The 19,212-nt window shown below is 35.6% G+C and overlaps 1 protein-coding gene and 1 long non-coding RNA gene across 4 annotated transcripts in view; one reads left to right on the top strand and one right to left on the bottom strand.

The window, feature by feature from the left end:
* The window catches only part of Scn9a (sodium voltage-gated channel alpha subunit 9), a 145,008-nt gene extending 125,809 nt beyond the window's left edge, over window positions 1–19,199 (top strand). For all 3 annotated transcript variants that reach the window (XM_031370487.1, XM_031370486.1, XM_031370488.1), the window contains 8 exons: window positions 776–949; window positions 4,290–4,412; window positions 8,260–8,541; window positions 9,227–9,280; window positions 10,095–10,232; window positions 14,803–14,907; window positions 15,142–15,412; window positions 17,895–19,199. In XM_031370487.1, coding sequence (XP_031226347.1) covers window positions 776–949; window positions 4,290–4,412; window positions 8,260–8,541; window positions 9,227–9,280; window positions 10,095–10,232; window positions 14,803–14,907; window positions 15,142–15,412; window positions 17,895–19,081 — 2,334 coding nt within the window. In that variant the 3' untranslated portion in view covers window positions 19,082–19,199. The remainder of the gene's footprint in view (window positions 1–775; window positions 950–4,289; window positions 4,413–8,259; window positions 8,542–9,226; window positions 9,281–10,094; window positions 10,233–14,802; window positions 14,908–15,141; window positions 15,413–17,894) is intronic.
* Window positions 1–19,212, bottom strand: part of LOC116090256 — a 110,317-nt gene that overhangs the window by 41,763 nt on the left and 49,342 nt on the right. The window contains exon 2 of the long non-coding RNA XR_004118626.1: window positions 17,941–18,120. This is a non-coding gene — a long non-coding RNA (uncharacterized LOC116090256). The remainder of the gene's footprint in view (window positions 1–17,940; window positions 18,121–19,212) is intronic.

Raw genomic sequence — 19,212 nt, 5'->3', positions numbered from 1 at the left:
ATTAGTGCTTCCATATGAAAAAGAAAACTCTAGTTTCAGATCTATTTTGATCAGCGGCCATTTAAAATACCCCATTAGTTCAACTCTATAAATATCTTTGACTTATTTCCCGAAAAGCTTCTGGCTGTGAGTACCCTGATTGCCTTACCCTTGTCACAAGAAAGGGTGGGTTGTTGAGCACGGGGAGGGGGAAGGGAACAGGGTTTTTTATCTCATTGTATTTTCAGAGAGGAAACCGGGAAAGGAGATATCATATGACATGTAAATAAAGAAAATATCTAATTTTTAAAAAAGCTTTTAAAGAGTGTAAACGCTACTTGCCTGGAGTAAGAGCCAAGAGAGTTTCCTAACCTTATGAGTGGGTGTAAATTAGAGTATAGGATTACAAAGGTTTGCAAGACGGGCTGGAATAAAGTCTGAGAAGGATCAGGAAGGATCAGGACTCTTTCCATTTGAAAGGAGAGAACAGAGAAAAGAAAAGGCAGGTGATTTAAAAAACAAAACAAAACAAAAAAAACAACCCTTAGGTTTTAGAAACTATGATGCTTTCAGAAGATTGTATGTAATTTCAACCCTTTGCTTTCTCTCTGCCTCTGGTAACAATGGAAGGATGTTAGAAGTAAATTTTATGCAGGAGCTGCAAACCAGAAGAATGCTAGCCAAGTTGTTTTCACGCTAGTATTTTATGTGATGTCCCCACCAGAATTGTAACTTCTTCTCCAGTGAAATATAAATTTAACATTGCGCATAAACTGAAATGGGAATGTTTCCATAGGCCTTTGAAGATATATATATTGAAAAGAAAAAGACCATTAAGATTATCCTGGAGTATGCTGACAAGATATTCACCTACATCTTCATTCTGGAAATGCTTCTAAAATGGGTGGCATATGGGTATAAAACATATTTCACTAATGCCTGGTGTTGGCTGGACTTCTTAATTGTTGATGTAAGTATTTTAGAATAAAGTTGTTCTGTTTTCACCAATGCTTTTCTAGATCTTACTTTAAGGCTAGAAGTTTATGTTTTTAAGACTATTAACGTAGTCATAGAAATCTGTCTGTGAGGAATAGAGCAGTAATCTTTCAACCATTGTAACTTCTCTTCCATACGACTCTATCTAATACTGGTAACCTTTGCATATGTTTCCCAAAAATCAAACAAAATTGGTTTTAAAAATATACCTGATTTGACACTGGAGAGATGGCTCGGTGGTTAAGGCTCTGAATTCTCTTCCAGAGGACCAAGTTGAAACCAGTACCCTCTTAGTGACTCACAGCACTCTATAGCACCTGTTACAAATGCCCCTTTCTGACCTATGTGGGCAGTACACACACATGGTGAACAGGCATACATTTTGGTAAAATATTCACACATAATTCAAAAAATAATTTTCCTAAAAATACACGATTTAAATATCATTCCAGTTAACAGAGAGAGAGAGAGAGAGAAAGAGAGAGAGAGAGAGAGAGAGAGAGAGAGTAAGGAAGAAAGAAAAAAGAAAGAGAGAAAGAAAGAAAGAAAGAGAGGAAGAAAGAAAAAGAAAGAAAGACTAGAGGATCCTTGAGCGATAGAAACAGGAAAGGGCAGATGAATATTTCTAAAAGACAGGATGCTAATTTTCACATTAATTACTGACATAAAGGAGATATATTCATGTTGGGTCACATAGTGGTTAAAACTTGGGTAAAAAACTCAGGATTAAGACTAATTCTATGCTAGAGAGAAGGAAAGACTAAAGAATATTTACCTCAATCATAATGGTGGAGAAAACCAAAATGAGTCTCCTCTCAAACATTCAACTACTGCCTGCTCCAGATGGCCAGCAAAGCACAGGAGTCACCACTAACTACTTCAGTAAATGCAGAGAACATTTTAGGACTTGCATGATGAAAAATGCATAAGAATAATTTACATGTTATCCAATGTAGGAAAAATGATTTGGGGGCTAGGTACAGAACTAGATTATAGAATGTGTCTGCCTTCCATGTATGAGAACCTAGGTTCAATATTGATCACAGAAAAAATAAAGGAGGAAGAGATGGTGAACTTGTGTCATTGCTTCCTTATTATTTTAAGTTTTTGACAATTTCATATGCAAATATACTACTTACTCCCTAACTTTCTTATATTCTTACTTGTCTGCAGTTCCTTGTGTAAAGTTGAGGGCCACATTAGAACATCTATTATTGTGCTTGTTCAGCTCACAAGTTTAGGCAGTCCTGTTGGTAAAGATTTCTGGTATAGTCTCTAACATTCCTAGAATATATATGCATTCAGGAATATGCATGTGTGTTCATGTGCAAACATGCACATACACACATATGTAACAACAAGTCATGAAAAAGAGAGGAGAGGGGTATATTGTTAAACCTGCAGATTTGAGAAAAAAGATTATTTACCCAAATCATCATGGTCAAAGTAATTGTAGCAAGTAATTAATTGAAACAAGCTTTTAAAAAAAATGTGTACATAGCTTGTCTCTCCCTAAAAGCAGTGTTCAAGAGATCATCGTTGGACATGGTGAGATAAGGACTTTTATAGACCATGAGTAAGGCTTTTCCAAATAGGGGATTTGGTAGGCAAAGAGGTGGTGTTACCGAAAGAGACTATAACCATTTCCTGAAATAAAGAGATGGCTACAGGTGCTCATAACAAGGTAATCGTAACCACAGATGTCATAATAACCTCTTGAAACAAAAGGCAGGGCTGCCACTTCCTGGAACAGGGAGCATAGAACTATTTGTAGTTAAAATTACATATGGGGCATAGCCCAACATTGAGAAACAGTTTTAATTACAAACAGGAATTAATCTACCTCGTCTTCATTACAAGATGGCTTTCAAGTCTATGATGGAGGCAGACTGATTTGTCAATATGAGAGGGCTTAGTGGGGAGGAAATTGAAGGGGAAAATTATTTAATTATCATAATCTCAAAAAATAAAGGAAATACTTTTAAAATTAAAAAGAAGCAATACACATGTGGGTATTTGCACATATGTTCTCTGTTAGAGAGTGGAGTGTCGCGTTTCTCAAGATTATCACATAGTCACTATCAGAACATTCAGCATCAGTTTGAAGGACTATTCTACTATTTCATTAAAGACTGCAAATTTTATATAATATTTTTAGAATCTCTCCTATGAAAAAGAGAGCGTACCCTTTCTCTTATGTGGGAAATGAGGGGCATGCATGACTGAATTGTTTTAGGAGTGAGAAGAGTAGCGAGTCCTACTAGCTATTGGTTATTAAAATGTATCCTCCATTTAACGGGATATTCTGAAATGACTACACAAGGACCTCTATTCCACAGAGCAGTGTGCCTGTCTCAGGCAGCAGCAGTGAACTTCTAAGGAATGAAGGTTTTATTCTCTAAACCACCCAGTAGAAATGTACCCAAATCCACTCTTTTCTAGAAGTACTGAGTCTCTTTGACATTACAGTAGCTTGTGTGGAAGATACTGTTGTTAGACACAGTACCTGCTGCAGTCAATAATAAACGGAAATTACTCAGAGGCGGAAAGCACTTAGAGATACAGATTTTTGTTCACTGAGAACTCACTGTTCTGTTCCAAAATGGATGTTGATTTCCTTTCTGCAAGTGTTCTTTCTTTTGAGATGATCCATAAAAAAAGGAGTGCACATTCCTGTAGCATCGTCATCATGGTTGCTAGGCCTACCATGATGAAATTATTATACCGTTAGGGTGACAGTTAAGCCGTGAGTCGTCCAGTCTCGCTGTATTTTCAATATGACTCAAAATTGCTCTCCTAAATTATTATAGTCAGATCTTTTGTGAAAAGATTGACAAATCAAAAGCTGTGAACACTCTTATTTTGAATTTTTTCCCATCTCAGTCAGACACTTCAGATGACTTCTAAGTACAGGCTATAATCATGTGTAGATCTATTTAAACAGGCTGTTATTTAAAGCTTTGGAAGCACACTCAGGTATGCCATGAGTTTCATTTTAATAGACAATTTATTGGTTGCTGTTATTAAATGTTGGGATTTAATAAACAATTAGATAGCCAGTAATTGTGAAATACAAAAGTTGTGTATGCTGTTTCTATTAATTGTGGTCTTCCTTCCATTATTTCATCTTTTGGTTAAACTTCCAATGCATCTATTTTTTTTCCAAAAACTTCCTTCTTACCTATTATATAGGGAGATCGGACTAGAAGAAAATTACATTCTTGTTTCTTTCTCTTACTGCAATTTAGGATTGAATTTTCATTGTGTTTTGTCACTTGATTAAAATTCTTACTGAGAATTTCCATTTTTTGCAGGTGTCTCTAGTTACTTTAGTAGCCAACACTCTTGGCTACTCAGACCTTGGCCCCATTAAATCTCTACGGACACTGAGGGCCCTAAGACCCCTAAGAGCTTTGTCTAGATTTGAAGGAATGAGGGTAAGAAAATACCAAACACCATAATGTAAAATTCTTATTTTTTAAATTGTAGTTTGAGATAATTCTAAAGCAAGTGTACACTTATTATGGACTATCACAGTATATGTACATGTACACATACATACACATGTGATATGTTTATATAGAATAAGGACACACAGAATTGTAGAGTACCTACTAAGTAGCAAAGTAATAGATGACACTGTAATCCTTCCTTTATATAATATGGATAGAAAATATTCATATATTTAATAACTAATAAAAGGCCCTTCTTTTCAAAATGGAGATTGGATAATATATACTAGAATTGAAGGATGAGATCACCGATCATCCTGATACAACTTTTCATATACACATCAATACTGTGTCCCATCAAATGTCCAAATGATTTTTGATTACAGAGCAAAGCTAGGTAGGAAACGTAAGAAATGATAAGAAGCTGAGGTAATATTAGCCACCGTATCTAATTTCATACTCAAAATAATGATTCAAAATCAGTGGAATTATACCAAAATTCCACTTAAAGAAATCTAAGCCCCAGGAGTTAAGTTCCCTTGCCATATGCTTCATAATAGCCTCAAACAGAGTCATTCTATAGAAACAAAGTCAAGTGAACAGGAACTACAGTCAACCTGGTTTTAAGGACAGTATTAAATCAGCAGCTTCTTCAGAACACCCAGAGGACAATATCGATAGTTCTTGCATTTAGCACAAGTCATTTGTTGCTATTCATCTTGAATTTCTTCTTCCTCTGATTTCTGCCTGATCCTCAGCCTATACTGACCTCTCAGTTTAGAGTGCTTTTCTTTTCTGTTCTGATCCCCAACTCACCAACTTCACTACAGCAGTCATCAATACAAATAACTCTTACCATTAAATTGAATTTGAATTTGCCTGTCTGTCCATGACAAGGCATACCCTAACATCCTTTTACCTTTAACCACATACCCGAAACCATCATCATGTTATAGTTGCCATCTTCTAGTTGCAGTCTCTGAGCATTTTAACATGGAGACACATCTGGCTCATTCATTTTAAATATATGAATACTGGCAAACTATCAGCATTGTCTGGGGATTATTTTTAGAAATGAAGATTTCTAACTTAGGGTTTCCAGCTACCTCCAAGCCTGAGAAAAGAAGGTCATGATTTAGAGATTTCCCTAGTCCACATAATGAGACCGAATCTCAGAAAAATTGAAGCCTAAGATAGCTCAGTGATAGGGTATATACCCTGCCTTCATAAGAACCTGGATCTCATTGATACCCAGGCATGTGTGTGAGTTTGCATGCACAGAACACACACACACACACACACACACATACACACACACACACACACACACACACACACACACACACACACACACACGCGCGCGCGCACACACACCACACTCCAGTAGCTACTCTAAGTCCTGCCAAAAAATAGATTCTGGACTTAATCATCCTCTTGTAATCATCAGAGAATGACCTGCTCTTTCTTTGTATTATTAGCTCTGCTTGCTTACCTTTTACTAGTTCATACATACAATAGATGATTGCTAAGTGTATGAGAGATAACTATTTCAAAAGAACTCCAAAGCAAAACACAAACAACACAGGAATGCAAAACCCCCATTTCACTTTGTGCAGAGAGATTATATTAGGATTTTTAACTTTAAGGTTAATTTTTTGATCATTAGTTGAATATTATATTCATAGTGGATTGGCCCATGAATTTGAGCAATGTGTATTACATTTCCATAAACAGAACATTTCTGTCCCTAGACAACTATTTCTTTTGCTGATAAAAACAAGTCTAGAATTTACAGGTTTTTTTTTCTTTTTTGTTTTATTTTTGGTTTGGGTTTTATTTGGGGGGTTGGTTTTTGGGTTTGTTTTTAATTTGATTTTATTTTCTCGTGGTAGTGGTGATTTTTGCTCATTTTTATAGAACAAGTTTATCTGATTCAAAATATTTTCATATATGTATAAGATCCAAATATTTGTTTATGTTTACCCTGAAAAGGAAAGTGTTTCTTCAAGAGGCAGGGGCCCTTTGGGAGAATAAAGAAACAGAAGATGTGAGACATTTGAGTGTAGTTTCCTCAGAGTCCTGAGGCTCTGTTCCTTCCCTGTCATTCTACTAAGACACATTTTAATATCCTTGTTGTGCTGGGAAAAAATGAAGAGTATAATAGTACATAGTCTATCATGTCCCAACAGACAGCAAATTGTCCAGGTCAAGGAAACAGCATTCTATGGAACCATCTACAGTTAGCATATAATGCTACATAAATGCCACAGGGACTTGTGTAATGGTGACAGTTTAAGATCTCACAATGTGTTAACATTGAAGCCATAACTTTCCAAGAAAGTAAAAAGCCACAGGTCACTAGGCACTCCAGACGTGGATGCTATAAGTTATAGAAAGAGTTGAGTATGGAAAGCTTCGGGGCTAATGACTACTGGATACAATGTATGTCAATGATAAACACAAAAGGGGGAACTGAAGAAATGAGGATGGAGATATAAGTCTAGTGAGGAGCCATGTTCTGCCTATTCTTTAGGGGTATAACCTCTACTTATGATCTGATAAAATATGCCATGAAGAACAACCATGATGCTTTTCCTTCCATTGCCTCATGCACCTCTGAAATCTCTCCACAGTCATTCTTATTGTTTCTGTTGAGGAGTCACCATCATTGCATTGACTTTGCAGTGAAGGAATTTCTATAGAAGCAGGATCAGGCCCAATATTTGTATGTACAAGAGGGCTACACCAGCAGTAGAGACCATGGGACCAATGCCGGCTAAACAGCTGAAGCCTATCTCGATTCCGACTGTCTCATCGGGGATCAGAGAGCCCACATGTGTCCCCATTTGGAAGTGTCTTGAGATCCTATTGAAATAAGTTGAAAATTATGAAAAAGCGAATGCTAAGCTATTATCTAACAATCTAATAGATAATGCTAAGCTATTATCTAACAATTGTACTCAAATGTGGACTAGAGCTGAAGAATAAAAGGAAAGACAGGTTTTTGAAGAATGAAATATTAAGAAAACCAGGGAGAGAGACCTATGCTAGAAGGTGTAGTTCAGGAAATTTGAAACAGTGAAATTGCTAGATCAATAACAAAGGAAAGGCTGAAAGGCAGTAATGAAGAAAGCAGAACATAGGCTTCACCTAAGCATGCTTCCACTGGGGCCGTCACGCCTATATTTGGCCAAGCACTTACAGAAGAGCTAATTTTAAAGCTAGAAAGATAACTTCAACAAAATTACCTTCACTTTGTAGAATCATCACAATCTTAACAGTACAAACCACTAAAAGACTCCCATCCTTATCTTAATCAAATACAAACTAGTAGGTTTACTATAGGGGAGAGTGAGTTTCCAAAAGCTGGTGATTTCAGAAACATGGGACTGTAAATAGACACATCCTTTATTTATAGGGTTTTTTTTGTAAGTATTTGTGTTTCTCTCTTTTCAAAAGTTTGTAAATTTATGACTTTGTCTTAGTAGGATCAGGGTTTTGGAGAAGTTTTTTTGGGGGGTTGTTTGTTCAGTTTTTGTTGTTGTTGGTTTTTGTTGTTTTTTTCATTTATTTGAAGCGCAATATCATCTTGGCTATCTACTCCTCAGTGTATGCTAGTAGTTTTACTGTCTTAATCATTAAACTGGTAAGGCAACAACATCACATGGCTTATGACACACCTTGTATTACTAGGATCACTACTAACCATTGTATGTCAGTGGTGCAATATAGACTTGTTGGTTGGTTGGACTTACACCTTTAATTCTTCATTGGTGTCTGTTTGACATTTCCTACTGATCCTAACTACTCTTGTCTTTCTTTTGGGTATCAGGTAGTGGTCAACGCACTCATAGGAGCAATCCCTTCCATCATGAATGTGCTTCTTGTATGTCTTATATTCTGGCTAATATTTAGCATCATGGGAGTCAATCTGTTTGCTGGCAAGTTCTATGAGTGTGTTAACACCACAGATGGGTCACGATTTTCTACATCTCAAGTTGCAAACCGTTCTGAGTGTTTTGCCCTGATGAATGTTAGTGGAAATGTGCGATGGAAAAACCTGAAAGTAAACTTCGATAACGTTGGGCTTGGTTACCTGTCACTGCTTCAAGTTGTAAGTGACCCCCTTCATGAATACTTGGTACAGAATGGAGTGTGAAACACTGTGTAAATGTGCTACTAACTAGAAATTAAGATGCCATATGATTTTTCAAATAGATTTAATATTTTCTTAGAGCATGTGTCCTGTAAGCATAGCTAAAGAGCACAGCTTTCTTGATTTGTAGATTTATTAATCCACAATTGATAGTTTATATTCATTTGAATCACCATCACTGCATCAACAATTACCTTCCAAGTAATCACTATGGGAATTCTGTGTTTATCTTACAAGATAATGGGAAGATATTCTTAAAGGCATTGAGAATCCCTGAGACATGGAGACAAATTATTCCCTGCTCTAATGATAAAATGCCCTTCCACTTTTAGAAAGGAGAAGTTCATATGTAAAATTCACAAGTATTGTAACAATTTAGAAATTCAGGAAAAAAAAACTTAAGAGTACGTCCTTTAAAAAAAATTACATCAGTTTTCACATGGTTTTTACATCTGAAATAAATGTATGTGGTAATCAGATTTAAAAAAAAATCATAGCAATTTTTATGTTGACTTGGTGTTTTTAAATTGAACAAAACTAATTTGATGCTGCTAGTAAGACTGGAAGAGTAAATAGATAAACTGTGTTCATGATAACTTTAGAGTCTGAACTTTACATTCAATTTTTCTAAATGTATTTATAGGCAACATTCAAGGGGTGGATGGATATTATGTATGCAGCAGTTGACTCTGTTAATGTAAGTATTGATCAACCAAAATCCAAGTCTTAAATTTTATTTATTTATTTTTAGTTTAGCTTTAGAATTTGAACTTCAGTTCTCTAGCACCCTGAGTATGAACAAATACAATGAAAAGCTGCCTTCTTAGTGACTTCAAATACTTAGGTATATAGTGTTTGGAGATCGACCCAATATAAATTCTGGGTCTGCTACATTGTGCATATCCTGCAAACAACTCTGAGCAGTCTACTAAAAAAAAAAAAAAAGAAAGAAAGAAAAAAAAAGAAATAATCCTGGGTCTCCCTCACCATTCATTGTGAGGATCCAAGTGAATCCAGCACTTAGCATAGGCTAGTGGTAACCAATGAGCAAAAAATACAAGTTGATCAAATAAAAGTAAAGTGATTTTTATTCATAGTTTTTACTGTTTTTATGTCTTGAAACACTTTGCAATAGTATCTTTGTCAATAAACTTTAAAGATTACAGGCTGGTTTATGTTCCTGTGAAATCCAGTAAAGGCATATTTATAACTAATGGAAACATAATAAAATTACTATGACTCTGGTATGATCCCTTTTACAATTTCATTTGGTAACTTCGGGGAATTTTCAGTCATTCACATGGTGACTTGTTCTCTCAGTCTGAGATCAATCACTGCCTATGATAAGATCCTTTATACATCATTTGAAGACCATGTGTATATAATATAAGCATCTGTCAAATGTGCTTATCGCTGAATATGTATGCTTCTGAAAACTAAATTTTTCCAGTCCATGTATGACTGGAAATAATCAATGTTACTGCCAACACGCTATTCATTTTTTTCCGCAGGTAGATATACAGCCGATATATGAATACAGCCTCTACATGTACATTTATTTTGTCATCTTCATCATCTTTGGCTCATTCTTCACTTTGAATTTGTTCATTGGTGTCATCATAGATAATTTCAACCAACAGAAAAAGAAGATAAGTATTTTAAGTATTTCCTACATTGCACTAAGAAAGGATGAACTTCACATAAATGGATCATTTTACATGTATTTGTCAAAATAATTGGTCAAGTATGTAATTGTATATATGTATAATCTTATTATTTTGTTGTGTAGTTTAATATAGTAATAGTTTTATTTATTTATATTATTTATTTTTATACTATTATATGTGTATTAAAAGTTATTAAAATATACTTATAATTAAACATAATAATAGTTTTAAACATTACATTAATTCTCTGTCTATAAAGGATTGAACAATAAATATACTACAACTCAAAGCAGTGAGCTACTTTGTTCAAAGCAGTTTTATTTATTTATTTCAGAAGTATTCTTTTTTTCCCCGATAATCATTGTTCTGTGGTGTGTCTCATGATGGAAGTTGGGTGACAGTTACTTATGGTATGGCTGCTGAACTCAGGTCACTTATACTATAGCATAAGAAGTAATGTCACTAATGAAAGTAATAACTGCTGAGTGTGCACGTCAATCACTCTCCTTAGCTTTTGAGCTCAATAATTCTTATATCAGCTTTAGCTTCTTTTTACTGTCATAATAAAATACAACAAAGAATGTGACTTAAAACAATAATAATTTATTCCCCACACATCTAGAAGTTAAAGTCCAATATCAAAGAGTGGGAGGAGTGATGTTTTTTACCAGGCCTCTAAGAGAGGAGCCATTCTTGTATCCCCCAGTCCCTTTCAGCCCTGGCTGCATTTTTGGGTGGGGATGGGGTAAATCTAATATATGTATATGTAAATGTAAATATATGTATATGTAAATCTAATATATATATGTATATATATATATATATATATACACTCTCTTTTTCCCTCTATATTGTTTCCTCCTTTCCATTTGGACCTCCTTTTAATTAAAAGATACTAGGCAGTAACAGTATCTTTAATCAATGTCACATTCTGGGGTACTAGGAATTAGAATTTCCACATATACTTGAAGGAAATAGAATTCAACTCATACAGTCAACCATTATAGTCCTATTTGTTGCTACAATGTCCTAGGAAAGAGGATATGGAGTTACTTAACATATGTAAAGCACTTAGCTAGGAAGCACAAGGCCCTGTATTTGTCCCGGTCTGAAAACAAATAACCAAATAAAATTAGGAAAGTAGAAAAGAGGGAAGGCACACAGAACAAGTAATTACTCCAAATCAGATATCAGACTAAGTAGAAGAAGTAATATATCTCCTTTCAGTCAGATATTTAATCAAATCTTTTATTCTATCAGCTACATTGCACATATAAATTAGTAAAAAAGCACAATGAGAAAATTTTACAAAAATGCACATGAGCAGTCAGGAAGCTGATGTAGTTGTATGTGGTATTTGACTTGCCTTTTGAAGGTAGGAAAGAGAATATGTAGCAACTGGGAGGTCAGTGGAAAGACTGTCTTCATGAAGGAGGACCGAAATATGTGAGTGTAATGTCTAACCCTAATAAACAAAGCAACTATTCAGGATGAACAGCAACTCACTCCATTAATATGAAGTTTAGATTTGAAGATAGAAATTTAAAAAAAAAAAAACATGATGTTTGTAGCTTTGGGAAAGCAGATTTGAAAACCTTTATTAAATATTATTCAATGGGAGCTGATATGTCATTGGGTATTTCAGCAAGGAATAATATAAAAGCACTGACATTTTTAGAATTCCATTATGTCTGCATAAGATGCCTCTAGACATCTACAGTCTGACCCTAGAGAGTAGCTTCACCAAAAACCAAGCCCCGGAGTTCTTTCAGTCACAGATTGTGAACCTGGGCTTTAGTAAATTGTCTGTAACTGGGGAAACACAGGTTAGTCCAGATCCTGTTTAATCTGCCATCTGAGCTGCTCTTAGAATATCCAAAAGAACACACTATAACAATGGGTAAAAGGAACATATTCAAGTGAGACATTCTATCAAGGAGTGTCTCACATGGTTGTTGTGGATCTGTCTTAGGTTTCTTGATGGTTAGCTGATTTACATTGATTTGGGTACTATCTCCAGGAAAAGAGATGTTTGGAGAATTAGGAGTAGGGTCACTAGAGAAAATTATTCCAGGTTTCAGGTTAGCATCTATAAATACATATATGCATGCATTGGCATGCATGTAGTACACAGAATTTACTACCACGAGTACAGGAAGATGTCTATTTGGTTCAAAGTCCATATGTAATCTGGGATTCAAGGTAGACTCTTAACTCTCTTAAATATAAATATTTTAATTACGGTTTATGGCTCTACCAATCCCTATGAGAGAAACACTCACATTTTACCAGTTTTTTCAACAATACATCATCTCTGTTAGTACTGTCTTTATCATTAATATATTTATATGACACTGAAATTTATATAATTAATCATAAGTATACAACTGAAGATGAGTAGGTAAGTTATGAATAGGTCATGTTAATGGAAAATTAGGAAGATAATAGATGTTGACTATGGATGTGGGCACCTATGTGCAAATTCTAAGTAACAACAACCCTTTTAATAACTACATGCTTATGAGGAAGATGAATGCAACTACCCTAAACCATCTCTCACTCAAAACTTTGGAGCTGCGAATGTTTCAGATGTCATACTTTTTTGTATTTTTAAATATTAACATATAAAATAAGATATTGATGTATGAGGCCAAAGCCTACACAAAAAGATAATCATTTCTGATTCATAGATATGAGATGAAGGTAATTTGTCATAATATTTGAAGTGTACCTGCATTTTTCAAAAAAACACAGGCCATTGGGTTAGGAATGGAATTCTCCATTTTGGGTGTCATGCCAATTCTCAAAACATTCAGAATTTGAAACATTTCAACTTAATATAGAGCATTTATAAAGTGTTTTTCTGCCCTAATTTTACACTAAGTGTTTCGCAAGTGTGATTTCAGTTGATCCTCTCAGCAAATAAATGGTATATTTGCTCTATAACAGTATGATAATAATGCATTAAGGAAATATAGAAAGTTACATATGGACAGAGAGATGAGATTTGAACAAAGAACCTATTCTTAAATGATATGCTTTGACATTCAATGAACCTTCAAATAGGACAACCTGAGTACTAGAATGTCCATCTGACTTCTCTAGGAGGCTATTCTGCACAAGGCCTACATAGTCTGTAATAAAACACGGTTCAAGGCTCTGGGTTGCACAGTCTCCTCTAATGTTCACCATACCCATCATGATACTCTGCAATCAGAATATCATCCCTGGAAAACAAAGTCTGAAAGATTATTTTAGGCTTTAAATTTATTTCCCATGTGCTGTTACCAACTTTTGTTTAGTTTCTGATGTGCGAGGATAGTCAGTCACTACTAATGAACACTAAGGACCAGGGCTGCTCTTACCACTAGCATGAACTCTCTGCCATCAGATGAGTACCAAAATGAATGGCATAAGGACTGTGGGCCAACTAGGAAGAGTGAATAAAATCTAAGAAAAAGAACATGTGGCTACTGTTAGGCATATGACCAGTAAGAAATGAACCCAAAATGGAGCTGAATATAACTTAAACCAGGAAAACAAAATGGAAGGCACAGCCAGGTTGTGCTCAACTCCAAAACACCATAAGTTAAGTAAAGGAGTTGGAGCTTCAAGTTCTCAGAAATGAATCTATAACACATACGTTATTCTACATTATGCTATGCGTTTAAAATGGAAATAGCAAAAACCAGAGCAGAGTCCATATAAGCCTGTGAAGATTGTAGATAATCTTCAGAAGTCAGCAAAACATCAAGAAGTAACCAAAGTTTCTAGCCTTCCTTTCTGATATTTCGTCTTGTCTGATGAAGAAAGACTTAAATGTGATTTTGACCTCAGTTTTTGCTGTTTAGTCTTGGTGACTGCATTTCTTTTTTTTTTAATTATGATAGTTTTTCAGATTGCTCAAGACTGACCATTGATATCTTCCCTTGAACCTGAACTTTATAAGTGTAATGTTGATATCCAATAAAATATTTATATTGAAACCAAAGAGGGATTATTAAAAATCCAGTTTTTTTACATGAAGATTGACATAGACATGGATGTTGACAGAGATAAAGAACTGCGCAAGCACTTCTAGAATTGTCTGTACTTTTTTCTCCATTAATGAAATAGTGTCATTGGGAAAAATATAAATTAATAGAAAATTAGTGCTATCTTAGTTGTTATTTTAGAGTCCTACTTGTGATTAGAGTCCTAAACGTCTGCCAATGAGTACAAGACATTTTAAATCTTCCTAATCTATGTGTTACTTAGCACAAATATTTTCTAGTAAGAGAGATAGCATAGAAAATAAAACATCAACAAACAGGCTAAAGTAGGACATATTAGTATATCAAAAGAAGTATATGTTGTATACTCTGCATATTTGAATTATAGTATGTCCATGTCTATACATAGATAATCCTTTTTAGGCATCTTATATATAACTCCTAGGAATTAGCAAAGGGATTATCATCTCTATATTTATATATTTAACCTTTTTATGAAGGAGAAGAAAGAACTACACTTTGGTTCTGGTTTTAATTGGATTTCTCTTTTATTTCTTTACCTTGGAGGTCAAGATATCTTCATGACAGAAGAACAGAAGAAATACTATAATGCAATGAAAAAGCTGGGGTCCAAGAAACCACAAAAACCAATTCCAAGGCCAGGGGTAAATACAAACAAACACACACACATTCAATATTTTTTCTCCTAACCATGTTTGAGTCCTAAATTTGTAACATATTTTTATTCTTTTATAAAATTTATTTAGTTTTCATGCAATATATTTGATCATGCTTTTCCCCCCTTTCAACTCCTCTCAGAAACTTTACATCTTTAAAATTGCAGATACCACGTTAGAATTTTATTCAGCATCCTGTCTCACTTTTGGTTTCTTTTGCAGAACAAATTTCAAGGATGTATATTTGACTTAGTGACAAATCAAGCTTTTGATATCACCATTATGGTTCTTATATGCCTCAACATGGTCACCATGATGGTAGAAAAAGAGGGACAAACTGAGTACATGGATTATGTCTTATACTGGATTAACGTGGTCTTCATTATCCTGTTCACTGGGGAGTGTGTGCTGAAGCTGATCTCCCTCAGGCATTACTACTTCACTGTGGGATGGAACATTTTTGATTTTGTGGTAGTGATCCTCTCCATTGTAGGTAAGGTTATTTACTAATCAAATCTTAATTTTGGATAAAGTCCACATGTGTTCCAAGAAGTGTCTGCATGCTTGAGATCCATTTTATTGTCGAGTGAATTATTAGGATGATAGAAGGAAGGAGACTTGGAAGGAAAGCAAAGTTCTGTGCCAGAATTACCAAGTTCAAACCCCAGACCTGAAAGCCAAAGGTATGGGTCTGTCAGAAAGAATTCTCATTGAGATTAGTTTCCAAGCCTGCCTCAAGAAGCCTGATTACAGACATCTATTTGTAGATGTGTCTTGGAAGTCAATAAAGAATGTGCAATTAGTTTTAGTTTTAGCAGGGTCAAGGGTAATTGATACAGATACCAGCTTATTTTTGAAATTCATCCTGGACTTAAAATGTCAAAAAATTTGACGTCTCATCTCTTAAAATTAATAATGGATCAGTTTATAAAATTCAGTAATTTCTCATCTAGCATCTGTGTCTGTGTATCACAGACATGATTTATATGCCTTTTCTTTCACTGCCATCTCTTTCCTGACCTCTATATATCCAACATGCCTAATATCTTAAGGTTACATTTAATGTTTAGCATTGAAATTTCTTGATGGAATAAATTCTCTCGATAAAATGCACAGCTAATCAAACAGGGCCATAAAAATCTAAAGTTTATATAATGTGGAAACACAATAAAAAATGCCAAATGAATTAAAACCAGTTTTCAAACAATATTGTTACCAGATGTGACATATCCAAGCAAATTAAAATTCAGGTAGTGAAGTCATAATGGCAAGATAAAGTGTAGTGATGGAAGCTTTCCCTTTCAGTCAGAATAATCTAAGGACATAGTCTTAGCAATGCTAGCCACAGGTCTAAGTAAGATAACAAGGAGGAGGTGTATGCATTAAAACCCAGGAGTAATTCATCTTCTTCCTCATTACATCGTGGCGCTCTTCTAAAGGGAAAGAGTTGGCTGTGGCCATGCACTTACCTGGTACTCCAGCATTCACAATCTGTGGCCCTGCACAGCTATCTCTAATCCAAGCATTAAGGAGGATTTACCAGGAGGATATGGAGTCCCAGACCATCCTACGCTACCTCATTAGACAATCTCAAACTTTAATAATAATAATAATAATAATAATAATAATAATAATAAATCAATTGGAATTCTGAAATGCCAAACTATAAATTACATTTCAACACTAATAATTTCTGAAATGTTGACCAAAAAAATAGAAAACACATTTGAAGAAAAGTCTAATTCAAGCTTATAAATAGAGATAAAATACAAACCTAGTAATAAATTTACCATATAATATATCAGATGTCTATGAAAAAAAGGACAAAAAATGCTGAAATAACTGAAGGCTTATCTTATGCTTACTTCCAAAGACTTTCATTAAAATTATGACTTTCTGAAGATTTGTTAGCTTTTATTCAAATGTATGTGTGTATCTGTGAGAATGTATGTCATGGGTATGTGCTCCCACAGAAGGCAGAAAGAAGGTTCTAGACACCCTGGAGCTAAAGTACAGGCTGTTGTGAGTCACCAGATATAGGGCCTGGGAACAGAACTCAGGTCCTCTGTAATAGCAGCAAGAACTCTTAACCCCAAAGGACCTGAGAGAACTCTCAAGCCTCAGTGACCACCTTTCATGGAAATGAATTTATAATTTCAATAAAACTATCAGGGAAACTTTATATGGCAGTGCTTATAGACTGAAAATACAGCAGTGGGGACAGTTGCAACAATGTGTGAAAATAAAGGTTCAAAGGATTCCAAGAAACTAAACACTAGATTTTAATACACAATAAGAATTTATGCAGTTTAATAGCCATAAAAAAAATCAAAGGATGATATTTGAAACATGGGCAGCTGGAGTGAGGCCCATCATTAGTCCCAGCACAGGGAATGCACAGCCAAGCAGATCTCTGTGACTTCCAAGCCAACCTGGTTTACATAGCAAATCCCATTCTCCTTTTAAGGGCATAGGCTACACAGTCAGACTCTATTTCAAAAAAGATAGAAAGAAAGAAAGAAGGAGGGAGGGAGGAAAAAGAAAAATTGTTTTTAAGTTAAAAATTTTTATAAATTTTGTAAGTATATATGATTTTGCTTACACACACACACACATAAATTCTCTCTCTCGTACACACACACACACACACACACACACACACACACATTCTATTAGTAGGATTTAGTTTACACATAGCTCTAGCACTGAGCTCCATCCTGAGCCCTGAGAATAAATTTGTGAGCACTGAGCATGCATAATCTTTTCTATTTACAACATAATTTAGTCTCAAGAAAATGAAAAAAAAAATCTTACCAGCCAAAATAGAGAGGAGTGTGTCCATGAATTTAGTTAAATGAAAAAATGTCACAAGCAGTTAATAAAATATCGAATCAACATAGAATAGCTATTTGGATTCATGATATTGTGCCGCATGGAACTTTCAACATTTCTGTTTATTTTTCCCTCCAATACAGGAATGTTTCTAGCTGAGATGATAGAGAAGTATTTCGTGTCCCCTACCCTGTTCCGAGTCATCCGCCTGGCCAGGATTGGACGAATCCTACGCCTGATCAAAGGCGCCAAGGGGATCCGCACGCTGCTCTTTGCTCTGATGATGTCCCTTCCTGCGCTGTTCAACATCGGCCTCCTGCTTTTCCTGGTCATGTTCATCTACGCCATCTTTGGGATGTCCAACTTTGCCTATGTTAAAAAGGAAGCTGGAATTAATGACATGTTCAACTTTGAGACATTTGGTAACAGCATGATCTGTCTATTCCAGATCACCACCTCTGCGGGCTGGGATGGACTGCTGGCCCCCATCCTCAACAGCGCACCTCCTGATTGTGACCCAAAAAAAGTTCACCCAGGAAGTTCAGTGGAAGGAGACTGTGGAAATCCTTCCGTGGGGATTTTCTACTTTGTCAGCTACATCATCATATCCTTCCTGGTTGTGGTGAACATGTACATCGCTGTCATCCTGGAGAACTTCAGCGTTGCCACTGAAGAAAGTACTGAGCCTCTGAGTGAAGACGACTTTGAGATGTTCTACGAGGTCTGGGAGAAGTTCGACCCTGATGCCACTCAGTTCATAGAGTTCTGCAAGCTCTCTGACTTTGCAGCAGCCCTGGATCCTCCCCTCCTCATTGCAAAGCCAAACAAAGTCCAGCTCATTGCTATGGACCTGCCCATGGTGAGTGGAGACCGCATCCACTGCCTGGACATCTTATTTGCTTTTACAAAGCGGGTCCTGGGTGAGAGTGGAGAAATGGATTCTCTTCGTTCACAGATGGAAGAAAGGTTCATGTCAGCCAATCCTTCTAAAGTGTCCTACGAACCCATCACAACCACACTGAAGCGAAAACAAGAGGATGTATCTGCGACTATCATTCAGCGTGCTTACAGAAGGTACCGCCTTAGGCAAAACGTCAAGAATATATCAAGTATATACATAAAAGATGGAGACAGGGATGATGATTTGCCCAATAAAGAAGATATAGTTTTTGATAATGTTAATGAGAATTCAAGTCCAGAAAAGACAGATGCAACTGCCTCTACCATCTCTCCACCTTCCTATGACAGTGTCACAAAGCCAGATCAAGAGAAATATGAAACAGACAAAACAGAGAAGGAGGACAAAGAGAAAGACGAAAGCAGGAAATAGAGTTTTGGTTTCGATACACTGTTTACAGCCTGTGCAAGTGACTTACTCGTGTTAATAAGACTCTCTTACGGAGGTCTATGCCAAACTCTTTTTATCAAAATATTCTCAAAGGCAGCACAGCCACTATAGTT

This window comes from Mastomys coucha, unplaced genomic scaffold (genome assembly GCF_008632895.1).
Source record: "Mastomys coucha isolate ucsf_1 unplaced genomic scaffold, UCSF_Mcou_1 pScaffold15, whole genome shotgun sequence".
NCBI classification, from domain to species: domain Eukaryota; kingdom Metazoa; phylum Chordata; class Mammalia; order Rodentia; family Muridae; genus Mastomys; species Mastomys coucha.
Note: the sequence above shows the minus strand (reverse complement) of the source record. Positions and strands in the feature narration are given on the sequence as shown.